The following is a 12,216-nucleotide window of genomic DNA, read 5'->3' as shown; positions in this document are numbered from 1 at the left end:
TGTTTTTCAGAATGTATATTTGAATTTTTTTGTAGTGTTTAGATTTTTACCATTTGTGTATTACTTTGGGGGGGGAGAAAAGCAGGGAAAAGAAAGAAAAGGCAATGAAAGTTAACTACCAAAAATAATGATGTACATGCTTTGTTCACACGTCACCTTCCCAGACTATCCTATGCAAATTCAGCACTCCCCATCCTCCCTCCCCTCTGCTCTTTGCCCCTTAGCACTTAGTACTCATTTACTTCTGACGTTTGTTAGTGATGTCCTGACCTCATCTATTGTCGACCTCTCCCAGTGGATAGTGAGCTCCCTGGGGCAGGCATTTCTGCCTGGCACGTAGTAGGTGCTCAGTAAATTATAGGTTGAACCAGATGAAATTGCCAACCATTTTTGACCTGCCCAAACTGCCATCCACCTGAGTTCCCCTGACGGCTGCCATCCAATGAGTGGCGCCTCCGTGTGGCAGCCACTGACCTCGCATGTCTGTGACTGCTCTTTGCAGGCTGGGAAGCTGGAGCCGCGGCTGGTGCTGGACCAGTTGCGCTGTAATGGCGTCCTGGAGGGCATCCGCATCTGTCGCCAGGGCTTTCCCAACCGCATCCTCTTCCAGGAATTCCGGCAGAGGTGAGCGGCATGGGGTGGGGTAGGGCTCGGGTGTGGAAGCCACCACGCCTGCATCCAAAGCACCCCGACTGAAACTTCTGGGAGGGGTCAGGGGTGGGGCCTCAGCACGAGTGGAGGGGCGGGGCCTCCAGGCAAGTTCCTTTGGTTACTGAGTCTCAGCTTTCTCCTCTGTGATGTGGGAGAGCAATGCCCCATTCAGTGGGCTCCCCGAGAGAAAGGGCATAGAGTACTATGTTGCGATCTGGATATCGCAATCGGCATTTCTTATAGAAATGCAGTCGAGGACTGCCCTGGTGGTGCAGTGGTTAAGAATCCACCTGCCAAAGTAGGGGACACAGGTTCCAGCCCCGGTCTGGGAAATTTCCACATGCCGCGGAGCAACTAAGCCCGTGCACCACAACTACTGAGCCTGCGCTCTAGAGCCTGTGAGCCACAACTACTGAGCCCGCGTGCCACAACTACTGAAGCCCGTGCACCTAGAGCTCATGCTCCACAACAAAAGCCACCGCAATGAGAAGCCTGCGCACCGCAACAAAGAGTAGAAGCCCGCGCGCAGCAACAAAGACCCAATGCAGCCAAAAATAAATAAATAAATAAATAAGTTTATTTTTTAAAAAACGCAGTCGAATAGGAGAGAAGAAAAAAATATCAACATATAAGAAGCCAGTAATATGGTGAATATTATAACAAAAATTATGCTTCATGCAAGCTGTATATAGCAGCACCGTGCAATAGAAAGAGAATGTGAGCCCCATATACAATTTAAAATTTTCTAGTAGCCATATTTTTAAAAGTAAAAAGAAACAGGTGAAATTAATGATAACAAGAGTTTATTTAACCCAGTACACCCAAGATATTAGATCATTTTAACATGTAATCAATATAAAAAATTAGTAGTGAGACATTGTGCATTCTTTTATTCCTACCGAGTCTTCGAAATTCGGTGTATGTCTTACACCTGTAGCACATCTCAATTCCGACACTAAATTTCCAGTGGTCAAAGTGAAATGTAGTCCTATCAAAACAATGAAATTGTGGGAATTCTCTGGCGGTCCAGTGGTTAGGACTCCCTGCTTTTACTGCCGAGGGCACGTGTTCAGTCCCTGGTTGGGGAACTAACATCCCCACGACGAGCGGCCAAAAAAAAAGAAAAGAAAGAAATTGTGTTGAACAGAAAAATATTTTACACTGCTTCAGTTTTTATTTTTTTTAATATTTATTGATTTATTTGGCTGTGCTGGGTCTTAGTTGTGGCATGCGGGATCTTTTAGTTGTGGCGTGTGGGATCTTAGTTGCAGCATGCAGGATCTAGTTCCCTGACCAGGGATCGAATCTGGGCCCCCTGCATTGCGAGCTCAGAGTATTAACCACTGGCCCACCAGGGAAGGGAAGTCCCCCCTGCTTCAGTTTTTAAATTTAAATGTCACTTAGTTAAAATGAAATGCAGTTAAAAATCCAGTTGCCCAATTGCCCCAGCCATGTTTCGGGGGCTCAGTAGTTGCATGTGGCCAGTAGCTGCTGCATTGGACAGCGCAGGTTTGCAGTTTCATACTCCAAGTGTCCCCAGACCAGCAGCATCAGTATCACCTGACAGCTTGTTAGGTATGCACATTTTCAGGCCCCACCCCAGACTTACTGAATTAGTATCTGCATTTTAACAAGATCCCTGGTGACTGAGAAACTCTGATACACACACACACACTCACACACGTTTCTCAATCACCAGTCAAAAAATATGGCATATTAATATATTACATTAATATATAATATTATGTATATGATATATGTGTGTATATATATATGTGTGTATATATGTTGTATATCTAATATGCATTATTTTTAATGAAATGTCAGGATCCAGGGAGAGGGCACAGTAGGGGAAAGGCTCTGAGGACAGACACATGTGTGCTTATGAAATGTACTTTTAAAATTTGGAGTTGCACTGAGAAATGTGAAAGAAGCAGCTGTAAAGCACTTAGCTCAGGACCTGACACGTAATAAGTTCAAGAACATCAGCCCCTATTTGTTGTTATTCTCACACTTCCGAGACACACCTTTCTTTTACGTCTCAATGACCTATGGTGTTGGTGTAATTAAACACTCGTAATCAGTACGTGGTGAGTCCTAGGAGTGGACACACCTAGGACATATTGATGTCGTTGCCATTGGTGGTGGTATTAATGCTCAGCCTGGTGTGTGGCCCTCGGTAGTACTTAAATATTTGTTTTTCTTACTGTTCCTATTGTTATTGTTGTTATTGCTATTTGTCACTCTGAACCCAGTGCCTGGCCGTGGTGACAGTTTGCTGTTACTTTTCACCCCCACCCCACCCCTCCCCACCCACTTCAGGTACGAGATCCTGACACCCAATGCCATCCCCAAGGGCTTTATGGATGGGAAGCAGGCCTGTGAGAAGATGGTGAGTGTGGGGTGGAGGCTGAGGGTGTGTGCACGAGTGTGAACGTGTGTGCACAGTCTCAGGTGGTGGAGGAGGTTGAGCTGGAGCCTCCCCTTTCATCACCCCTCCTCCTCATGACCCCTCCCCCGCTCCCACAGATCCAGGCCCTGGAATTGGACCCCAACCTCTACCGCGTGGGACAAAGCAAGATCTTCTTCCGGGCGGGGGTTCTGGCCCAGCTAGAAGAAGAGCGGGACCTGAAGGTCACAGACATTATTGTGTCCTTCCAGGCAGCTGCCCGGGGATACCTGGCTCGCAAGTGCGGCTCCACACTATCTCTTGGGGTCACATTGGCCAAGGCTGGTTCAGGGAGGGGTTGACCAGATGGCCCCAGGGGGCTGGTTCAGGGAGAGGTTGACCAGATGGCCCCAGGGGGCTGGGTCAGGAAAAGGTTGACCAGATGGCCCCAGAGGCTGGGTCAGGGAGGAGTTGATCAGTTGGCTCCAGATGGCAGGGCCTCCAGGATGGTAGAAGGGCTGAGAAACAAAAGGATGGAGCCACTAGATGCCCAGGCTTCTTGGTTCTACAGTCCCTGAGGCTCCTGAGCAATGCTGGGGACACAGAGAAGAGCTAGACTCAGCCATAGGGTGACCAACCATCCCGGTTTGCCTGGGACTGGAGGTTTCCCAGGATGCGTGATCTTCTGTGCTAAAACAGAGAAAGCCCCAGGCAAGCCAGGTCCGTGTGATCACCTTAGTGGCCAGTCCCTCAAGGGACTCCAATCTGGAGGGGGAGACATACATGGGCACAAAGTGTCACAGTCCAGGGCGAGATGTGCTTTGATGGGGGTCATACAGGTACAGCGAGAGGCCCTTCAGACCAGGTAGATGAAGGTGGATGGGAAAGGTGTTCCAGGCAGGAGTGACAGCTTGTGCCAAGGCCCAGTGATGTGAGAGCCTGGTACATTTCAGGAATGCAGGGAGTTTTCAGGAGAGTCTCCTTCTCCCTTGGAACTGGCCCAGAGGAAGGATCAGAGAATAAAGGACTCCCCAAACACCAGGCAGAGGGGCAGGGGCCATATCCAGGGGCACTGAGGAGCAGGGGAGGGGTGGGCCAGCTGTGGACATAGAAAGCCCTCTCTGAGGCTGGGAAGCTGGGGAGGAGGCTGGGGTGAGGGTCCAGTGGGTGGAAGATGAGGCTGGGGCTGAACTGGGGCTGGGGCTGTGGGAACAGAGAGGAGGGAACAGGGCAGAGAGAGTCAAGGGCAGAGAGACTGATAGATGGAACCCAACAAGATTTACTGATAATAGAGCAGTGCTTGCACACAGTAGGCATTTAATAATGGTTGACAGGGCCTGGAGGGGCTGAGTCTCCATTGTCCCACCCACCCATCTCCCCACCCAGGGCCTTCCAGAAGCGCCAGCAGCAGCAGAGTGCTCTGAGGGTGATGCAGCGGAACTGTGCAGCTTACCTCAAGCTGAGACACTGGCAGTGGTGGCGGCTCTTCATCAAGGTGAGGGCACCTGGAGAGGTGGCCCAAGTGGCAAGGAGACAGGTCCTTGGGGCCAGGTCTGCTTGGGCAAGTGACTTTCTTGGTTTGGGCCTCAGTTTTGTGCATCTGTAAAATGGGACTAATCAGCCCACCTTTTGTTCATCAGGATTCTTGAGGTAACAAGTGACAAAAAATCTGACTCAAACCAACGTGGATAAAAGATATGGGACAGCTTTAGGTGCAGCTGGATCTAGGGTTGAGTTGAGGTCCCTAACACCCCCTAGGATTCAGTGATTCAGTGGAAGGACTCACAGAACTTAGAAAAGCTGTTATGCTCATGGTTACGGTTTATTACAGTGAACGGATGGACATTAAAATCAGAAAAGGTAAAAGGCGCACAGGGCAGAGTCCAGGAGAGACCAGACACGAGCTTCCAATTGTCCACTCCCAGTAGAATTGTACAGATAGGGCTTAATTCTTGTAGAAATGCTGTGTGACAGCACATATGGAATATTGCCAACCAAGAAGCTTACCCAAGCCTTAGTGTCTAGGGTTTTCATAGGCATGTGATTGACCCCCTTGACTGTCCACATGGTTGACCTTAGTTACTCCAGCCCCTCCAGAGGTCAAGGTAAACAAAGGACTCTTATCAGGCAGGATAATCCAAAGGTTTAGAGATGATCTCCCAGGAACCAGCCAAGGGCCAGTCCTTTCCTTGAAATGTGCAGTGTTTGAACAACCCAGACCTGCTGAGTTAACCCTTTATTGCACAAGGGCCCAAACAATGTTAGTTATCTGACATTCTGTGCCTCCCATGTGACTTTCCTCCATGATGATCCCTGCAGACTTTTCCCACATGGCGGCCACCAGCTAGGCCAGTGTGGTCTTTTCTTATCGCAGAGCTCCAGCCAGAATCCCAGGTTTCACTCTCACTGGCCTGGCTGGAGTCATAGGACCATCCCAGAACCAGTCAGTACACATCAGATGAGCCAGGCTGGCATCACATGCCTGCCCAATGCAGAGGGGCAGAGCCAAGTGTGTGAGCTTTGAGGCAGGGTGTTCTCCCAATGGGAAATTGGAGAGCAGGAAGGAGGATGGAGATTTGGAGGCAAAAACACAGCTGTTCAGTGTAATTCTGAATATGACGCCTGAACTGTCAGCCTACATGCCCTCAGCCCATGTTAACTGAGCACCTACTATGTGCCAGTAAATTTTGAGGGTACAATAATAAAATGGTAAATAAAAACAGACAATGCCCCACCAACAAGGACCTACTGTATAGCACAGGGAACTATACCCAATGTCTTGTAATAACCTGTAATGGAAAAGAATCTAAAAAAGAATATATATATATATATTAGAATATATAAGAACATATATAGTTATATATAACTGAATCACTATGCTGTGCACCTTAAACTAACACAACATTGTAAATCAACTATACTTCAATTTAAAAAAAAATACAGTGCCCTGCCCCGAGGAGCCCACAGTTTAGGGCAGGGGTTGGTAAGCTATGGCCCATGGGCCAGACACCTGTTTTTGTAAATGCCCATTGGTTTGGTTACTGTATTGTCTGTGGCTGTTTTTGAGTTACAGCAGCTGAGTGGAGTAGTTAAAACAGAGACAGGATAGCCTGCAAAGCCTCAAATATTTCCTAGCTGGCCCTTTAAGAAAAAGTTTGCCTATCCTAGGTCTGGGGACAGGAGGTGTGGTTTGCCAGGTGTCGACTGAAAAAAAATACACAACCTACAAGTTGAGAATTATGTTTTGTTTGGGCCTTTACTGAGGACTTTAGCCCTGGATACGGCCCTCAGATAGCTCTGAGGGATTGTTCCAAAGGAGTAAGGGAGGAGCCGGGATACATAGGAGTTTTGAAACAAACAAACAAACAAACAAAACCAGGTAGTCAAACATCAAGATTACTGCTAATTAAAGAAAAACCAGCCATCTTGAGTTAATGAATTTAGCGCTTTTCTCTGAATGGGAAGATGCAAGAGTCTGGGCTGAATGAAATTATTCCTTTGATATGCACCTTAATGACCTGGGGCCAGTATCCTGTTTTCCTCCATCCTGAATCCCCTCAGGGTGCACCGTTGGGGGCAGCTGCAGTGGCTCACGGCTTGATGGCCTCAACATCCTCTGTTTACTGATATGTCAGGCGATGTCCGGCAACATTCTTTGTCCACACAGGCATCAGTGAATGAATCCCACAAATAAACAGAAAGTTATAGCTGTGATAAATGCTATGAATTAGCTCAGAAAGGAAGATAATAAAATAGAAAAAGAATCAAATACAGTAGAGAAGTTGAGAAGAATCGGAGTTGAGGAGAACCAAAGAAAAAGCAATAGAACAGACATGAGCAGAGTATATCCCGCTTAGCAAAGGGGAGTGTGGTTTGGTGAAACTTTCATTTCGGTTATTCATGTGTGTGGGGGGCTGGCCTGTCACTCCAGCCTGGAATCACACAGTGTAAAGTGCATCTCTCACTATGGACCTTGGACTAAGAACTTTGAGGCACAGTGTCTCCTGTAGGCAAAGGGACCCTGTAGCAAAAAAGGGACACATTTAGCGCTGCTTGTAATGTACCCCGGACTGTTCTAGGCTGTTGGCAAATGGGAAGTCATTCACTCATTCCGACTGATGAGGTCACAAGGCCAAGTAGTGGAGGAGCTGGCATGCGAACCCAGGAATGCGGCCCTGCTCAGAGCGTGAGTTCTTAGCTCCTGAGCCCAGCGGCCTCCCACGGTGGGAGCCAGCCACCCACCATCCCTCCTGTCCCCCTAGGTGAAGCCACTGCTGCAGGTAACGCGGCAGGATGAGGTGCTGCAGGCACGGGCGCAGGAACTACAGAAAGTGCAGGAGCTGCAGCAGCAGAGTGCCCGCGAGGTGGGCGAGCTCCAGGGCCGGGTGGCGCAGGTAAGGGGCGTGGTCCCCGGGTGAGGGCGTGGCGATGGGAGGAGCCGATAGTGGGCGGGGTTTCCAGCTGAGCTGGGTCGGGGCAGGGGTAGGTTGCGGGCGGGCGGAGAACCGAGGTTTCCTGGGGCTGAATGGGGGCGGAAACTGGTGTGGTTGAGCGGCGAGATGCTGGGAGCGGGGCCCTGGGGATGTAGCCAGGGTATTGAGTGGGGGTGGGGCTGGTTGCTGCAGAGCCAAGATGCTCAGGAGGCTGGTCCAGCGTCGGGGCAGGGCAGGGGCAGGGTTATCGTACACGGGCGGTAGACTTTTCACTGTTACCAGTATTTCTGGAATCTTAAAATAACGCTGAAGCAAACCCCTTCTTGAGCATTTTTCTGTTTGTTTTTTCAGAATTATTTCCTTTGGTTAAATTTCTAAGCGTAGGAGTATTAAATGCACTGTGAGCTGATAGAAAGTCCTCCCTGGGGCTATTTGGAGGAGGGACTGGAGATGGGGAGACTGGAGGCTGGGAGAGCGGGAAGAGAGTCCATTGGGAGAGGATGAGGCTCAAGCCTGTTAGGGTTATGGGGAGAGAGGAGGGGCCAGGAGGGATGGAGCTGGGGACTGATGGGCTGTAGGGAGGTGAGGGAGAGGGAGGCACCCAGGGGTCTGACTTGGTGACTAGGGGTCACCCTGAGGAGCAGGATGGGGGACTGTCTTCCATCCCTCCCTCCTGCCCCCCAGGCCTCAAAGGGCAAAGTAACTCAGGGGGCAGGAGGGACCTGGTGCTCCAGTGAGGGCCATCCTGGGAGCACCACCTAACGGACGCTGACCTCCCACCCCACCCCCAGCTGGAAGAGGAGCGTGCCCGCCTGGCAGAGCAACTGCGAGCAGAGGCAGAATTGTGTGCTGAGACTGAGGAGACCCGGGGGCGGCTGGCAGCCCGAAAGCAGGAGCTCGAACTGGTGGTGTCGGAGCTAGAGGCCCGTGTGGGCGAGGAGGAGGAGTGCAGCCGCCAGCTGCAAACCGAGAAGAGGAGGCTGCAGCAACATATACAGGTCTGACCCCCCTGCGCCCGAGGCCACCTCCCCCCACCCCTTCTGTTTACCCCACACACCTTTGCTTCAGCAAACCCTGCCTCTTTTGGCCATGAATTTGAAAAAATGAAACAAAACAAAACTCAGCTCAAAGTGTCTTAAGCAAAAAGAATACTTTTTTTTTGCTTTCAAATTAATGGGAGACTCTACAATGTGTAAGCTTCAGGCATGGCTGGATCCGGGTGCTCAAGCAGTAGCTTCAGTACTCTGCCTCTCTCCATCTCCTGGCTCCATTTGCCTCTGTGCTGCTGCATTCCAAGGCAGGCTGCCCTGCCATGGTTCCCCTTCAAAATCCATTGTGTATTTTACACTTAAGGCACATTTCAATTCAGATGCTAAGTTTTCATTGGCAGGACTTCATCTGCATTTGTATTTCATAACTTATTCAGTGAAAAAAAGTAGATTAACATCCCCAAGTTGATCCAAACATACTTAAAAGTTCCCCAATAATTGATTGAGTGACTGGTTTTAAATTTAAAAGAAATCGAATTAAATTGAAAATTCAGCTCCTCAGACTGGTCACATTTTAAGAACTCAGTAGTGTTTTAATCACCTCCTCTTGACCCCATTGGTGAGGGGGACAGGGATCCTGCCCTGTGGTTATGGAGATGGCCTAACACACCACACCTGATCCTGTACAGGTGGGATAGAAAGCACATTATTAGTCACAAGTATTCACAGCCTGAGGGAGGCAGACACCATGGCACAGAGAGTCACAGTGGGGTTGCATTCAGGAATGGCATGAACAAGCTGCAGCTGTGAGAGGCAAACTTAGTAGTAACAAGAGGATGAGGTGACCCCTGGTTCCTGCAGGAAGATGTGATTGGTTTGTTTATTTTATTTATTTATTTATTTTTTGGCCGTGCCACACAGCATGCAGGATCTTAGTTCCCCGACCAGGGATCAAACCCATGCCCCCTGCAGTGGAAGCACAGAGTCATAACCGCTGGACCACCAGGGAATTCCCGATTGGTTTGTTTAAATAATTCCGAGGACTAGCAGGTAACTGAAGCCTACTAGATAGGGATAAGCAGGTACCCTGTCTGGTCCCCAGGATACAGAGGGTTATTGGTTAGGGAACCTTATCTTTGGTAGCAGGGCAGGTAGAAGGACTTGTGATTAGGCCATTATAGGGACTCCCAATTTTACCAGCCATCAAGGCCACAAGTAATAGTGAATTTTTTTAAATTGAGGTGTAATTGACATATAACATTATATTAGTTTCAGGGGTACACGTAATGATTCGATATCTATATACATTGCAAAGTGATCACCACAATAAGTCTAATTTACATCCAGCACCTTAAGTAGTTAGAAAAAAATTTTTCTTGTGATGAGAATTTTTAAGATCTACTCCCTTAGCAATTTTCAAATACACAATACAGTATTATTAACTATAGCTGCCATGCTGTACATTACATCCCCATGACTTATTTCATAACTGGAAGTTTGAGCCCCTTCACCCATTTCTCCCACCTCCCTACCCGCACACCTCTGGCAACCACCAATCTTTTCTCTGCATCTGTGAGCCTGTGGGTTTTGTTTTGTTTTGTTTTGTTGTGCCACTCAGCTTGCGGGATCTTAGTTTCCCAATCAGGGATTGAACCCAGGCCCTCGGCAGTGAGAGCGCCAAGTCCTAACCATTGGACCACCAGGAATTCCCTGAGCTTGCGTTTTTTTGTTTTTTTGTTTTTTTAAATTATTTAATTATTTATTTATTTATGGCTGTGTTGGGTCTTCGTTGCTGCATGTGGGCTTTCTCTAGTTGTGGTGAGCGGGGGCTACTCTTCCTTGCGGTGCGCAGGCTTCTCATTGAGGTGGCTTCCCCCGCTGTGGAGCATGGGCTGTAGGCACACAGGCTTCAGTAGTTGCAGCACTTGGACTCAGTAGTTGTGGCACATGGGCTTAGCTGCTCCACGGCATGTGGGATCTTCCCGGACCAGGGATCGAACCCGTGTCCCCTGCATTGGCAGGCGGATTCCCAACCACTGCGCCACCAGGGAAGCCCTGAGCTTGTGTTTTTTTCTTGCTTTAGTTTTGTTTCTTAGATTCCACTCATAAGTGAGATTGTCTGGTATTTGTCTTTCTCTGTCTGACTTATTTCACTTAGCATAATGCCCTTGAGGTCCGTCCATGTCATTGCAAAATATTGAATCTTAATTTCCAGTCTCACAGCACAAATCGCCTGCCACACGTGCCTGGTGACTGCCGTAGTGGACAGTGCCCATCTCTGTGATATGTTTATTTATGATGTTTATAATCTTCACACACACACACAAGAATGTGATTTCAATGTGATAGACAAAGATTTTTATCTATCCTAATACCTCAAACAGTGCCTGGCCCCCACCAGGCACTCAATCAGTGTTTATTAACCCAATGAATGAAAAGTAAGCGTTGGATCCTTCCCAGCCCCACCCAGATTGTGGACCTGTCTGAGCCACGAGCCCCGGAGATCCGTGAACCATCCCTTCCACCCATCCTTCCCATCACACGCCAGCCCCCAGCCGCTGGGTCCTCAACCCTGCCTTCTCCCCACTGCAGGAGCTGGAGACCCACCTCGAGGCTGAGGAAGGGGCCCGGCAGAAGCTGCAGCTGGAGAAAGTGACGACGGAGGCAAAGCTGAAAAAGTTGGGGGAGGATCTGTTACTCTTGGAAGATCAGAACGGCAAGCTGAGCAAGGTGGGTGGGCTGTGAGCCCCAAGGGCAGGGAGAGTGGGCTCACTGGTGAGCATGGGTCCTTCTCTGCATCCGCCCCAGCTTGCCCCACCTCTAGGGGTCTTCGAACTCTCGGTCTTGGCTGTGTCTCCTTTGAACCCTTTCCATCTCCTTGCGTCTCTGTCGCAGCTTCACTCAAGCTGGTATTTATTGAGCAGCTATCATGTGTCATTATCTTATCTCTGGATCATCAGACACCCCAAAGCCGCATCGCTAAAAACAACCCCCATTTCATTACATCCCATCGTTGTGTGGGTGGGCTGGGCTGTGGTCCCCTTAGGCAGTCGTGGTGACGTAGTGGCGGGCACTGGAGGGCTGGTGTCCGGGTGCTCTTTTGCATGACCTCTCTGCCCACGGGAGAGCCTGGGTTTCTCACCTGGCAGCTCAGGGCTCCCAGAAAAAGAAGTGGAAGTGGGCAGGTCTCTGAAAGGCTTAAGGCTGGAACTGACACGGCATCACTTCCCTTGAATTCTATAGATCAGGTGTTGGCAAACATTTTCTCTAGAAGGCTAGATAGTAAATATTCGGGCCTTGGCAGGCCACGCCGTTTCTGTGACAACCACTCAATTCTGCCATTGTAGCATGAAAGCAGCCACAGATGGTCCGTGATCAAATGGGCGTGGCTGTGTCCCAATAAAACTTTATATATAAACACAAGCAGTGGGCCATATTTGGCCTGCAGGCTGTGGTCTGCAGACCACTGAGCTTAAAGTAGACTCAGTCTAGATTCAAGGGTTGGGGAATTAGACTCTGCCTCTGTCTGGGGACATGGTGAAGAGTCTGCCATCTTTAACCTGGCACAGCCAGGACTGGGCTAGGCACAGGGGATATGGCATTTAACTAACTAGAAAACCACTTCTGTCCTCACAGGGGCATGGGGGGAGAGGGAAGCTAGATGAGTCACCCCAGGAAATCAACATAAGCACACATCATGAACTAATTATAAACTGTCAGAAAAGAACAGAAAACCATGGAAGTGGGGTGGCCT

The 12,216-nt window shown here is 49.3% G+C and overlaps 1 protein-coding gene across 4 annotated transcripts in view; it reads left to right on the top strand.

The window, feature by feature from the left end:
* The window catches only part of MYH14 (myosin heavy chain 14), a 92,371-nt gene that overhangs the window by 44,136 nt on the left and 36,019 nt on the right, over positions 1-12,216 (top strand). For all 4 annotated transcript variants that reach the window (XM_082435872.1, XM_082435869.1, XM_082435870.1 and 1 more), the window contains 7 exons: positions 503-624; positions 2,974-3,043; positions 3,181-3,341; positions 4,427-4,535; positions 7,303-7,434; positions 8,265-8,471; positions 11,055-11,192. In XM_082435872.1, coding sequence (XP_082291998.1) covers positions 503-624; positions 2,974-3,043; positions 3,181-3,341; positions 4,427-4,535; positions 7,303-7,434; positions 8,265-8,471; positions 11,055-11,192 — 939 coding nt within the window. The remainder of the gene's footprint in view (positions 1-502; positions 625-2,973; positions 3,044-3,180; positions 3,342-4,426; positions 4,536-7,302; positions 7,435-8,264; positions 8,472-11,054; positions 11,193-12,216) is intronic.

Source organism: Balaenoptera physalus (genome assembly GCF_965194825.1).
Source record: "Balaenoptera physalus genome assembly, chromosome: 19".
NCBI classification, from domain to species: domain Eukaryota; kingdom Metazoa; phylum Chordata; class Mammalia; order Artiodactyla; family Balaenopteridae; genus Balaenoptera; species Balaenoptera physalus.
The sequence above is the reverse complement of the archived record's forward strand: the minus strand, read 5'-3'. Positions and strand labels throughout refer to the sequence as shown.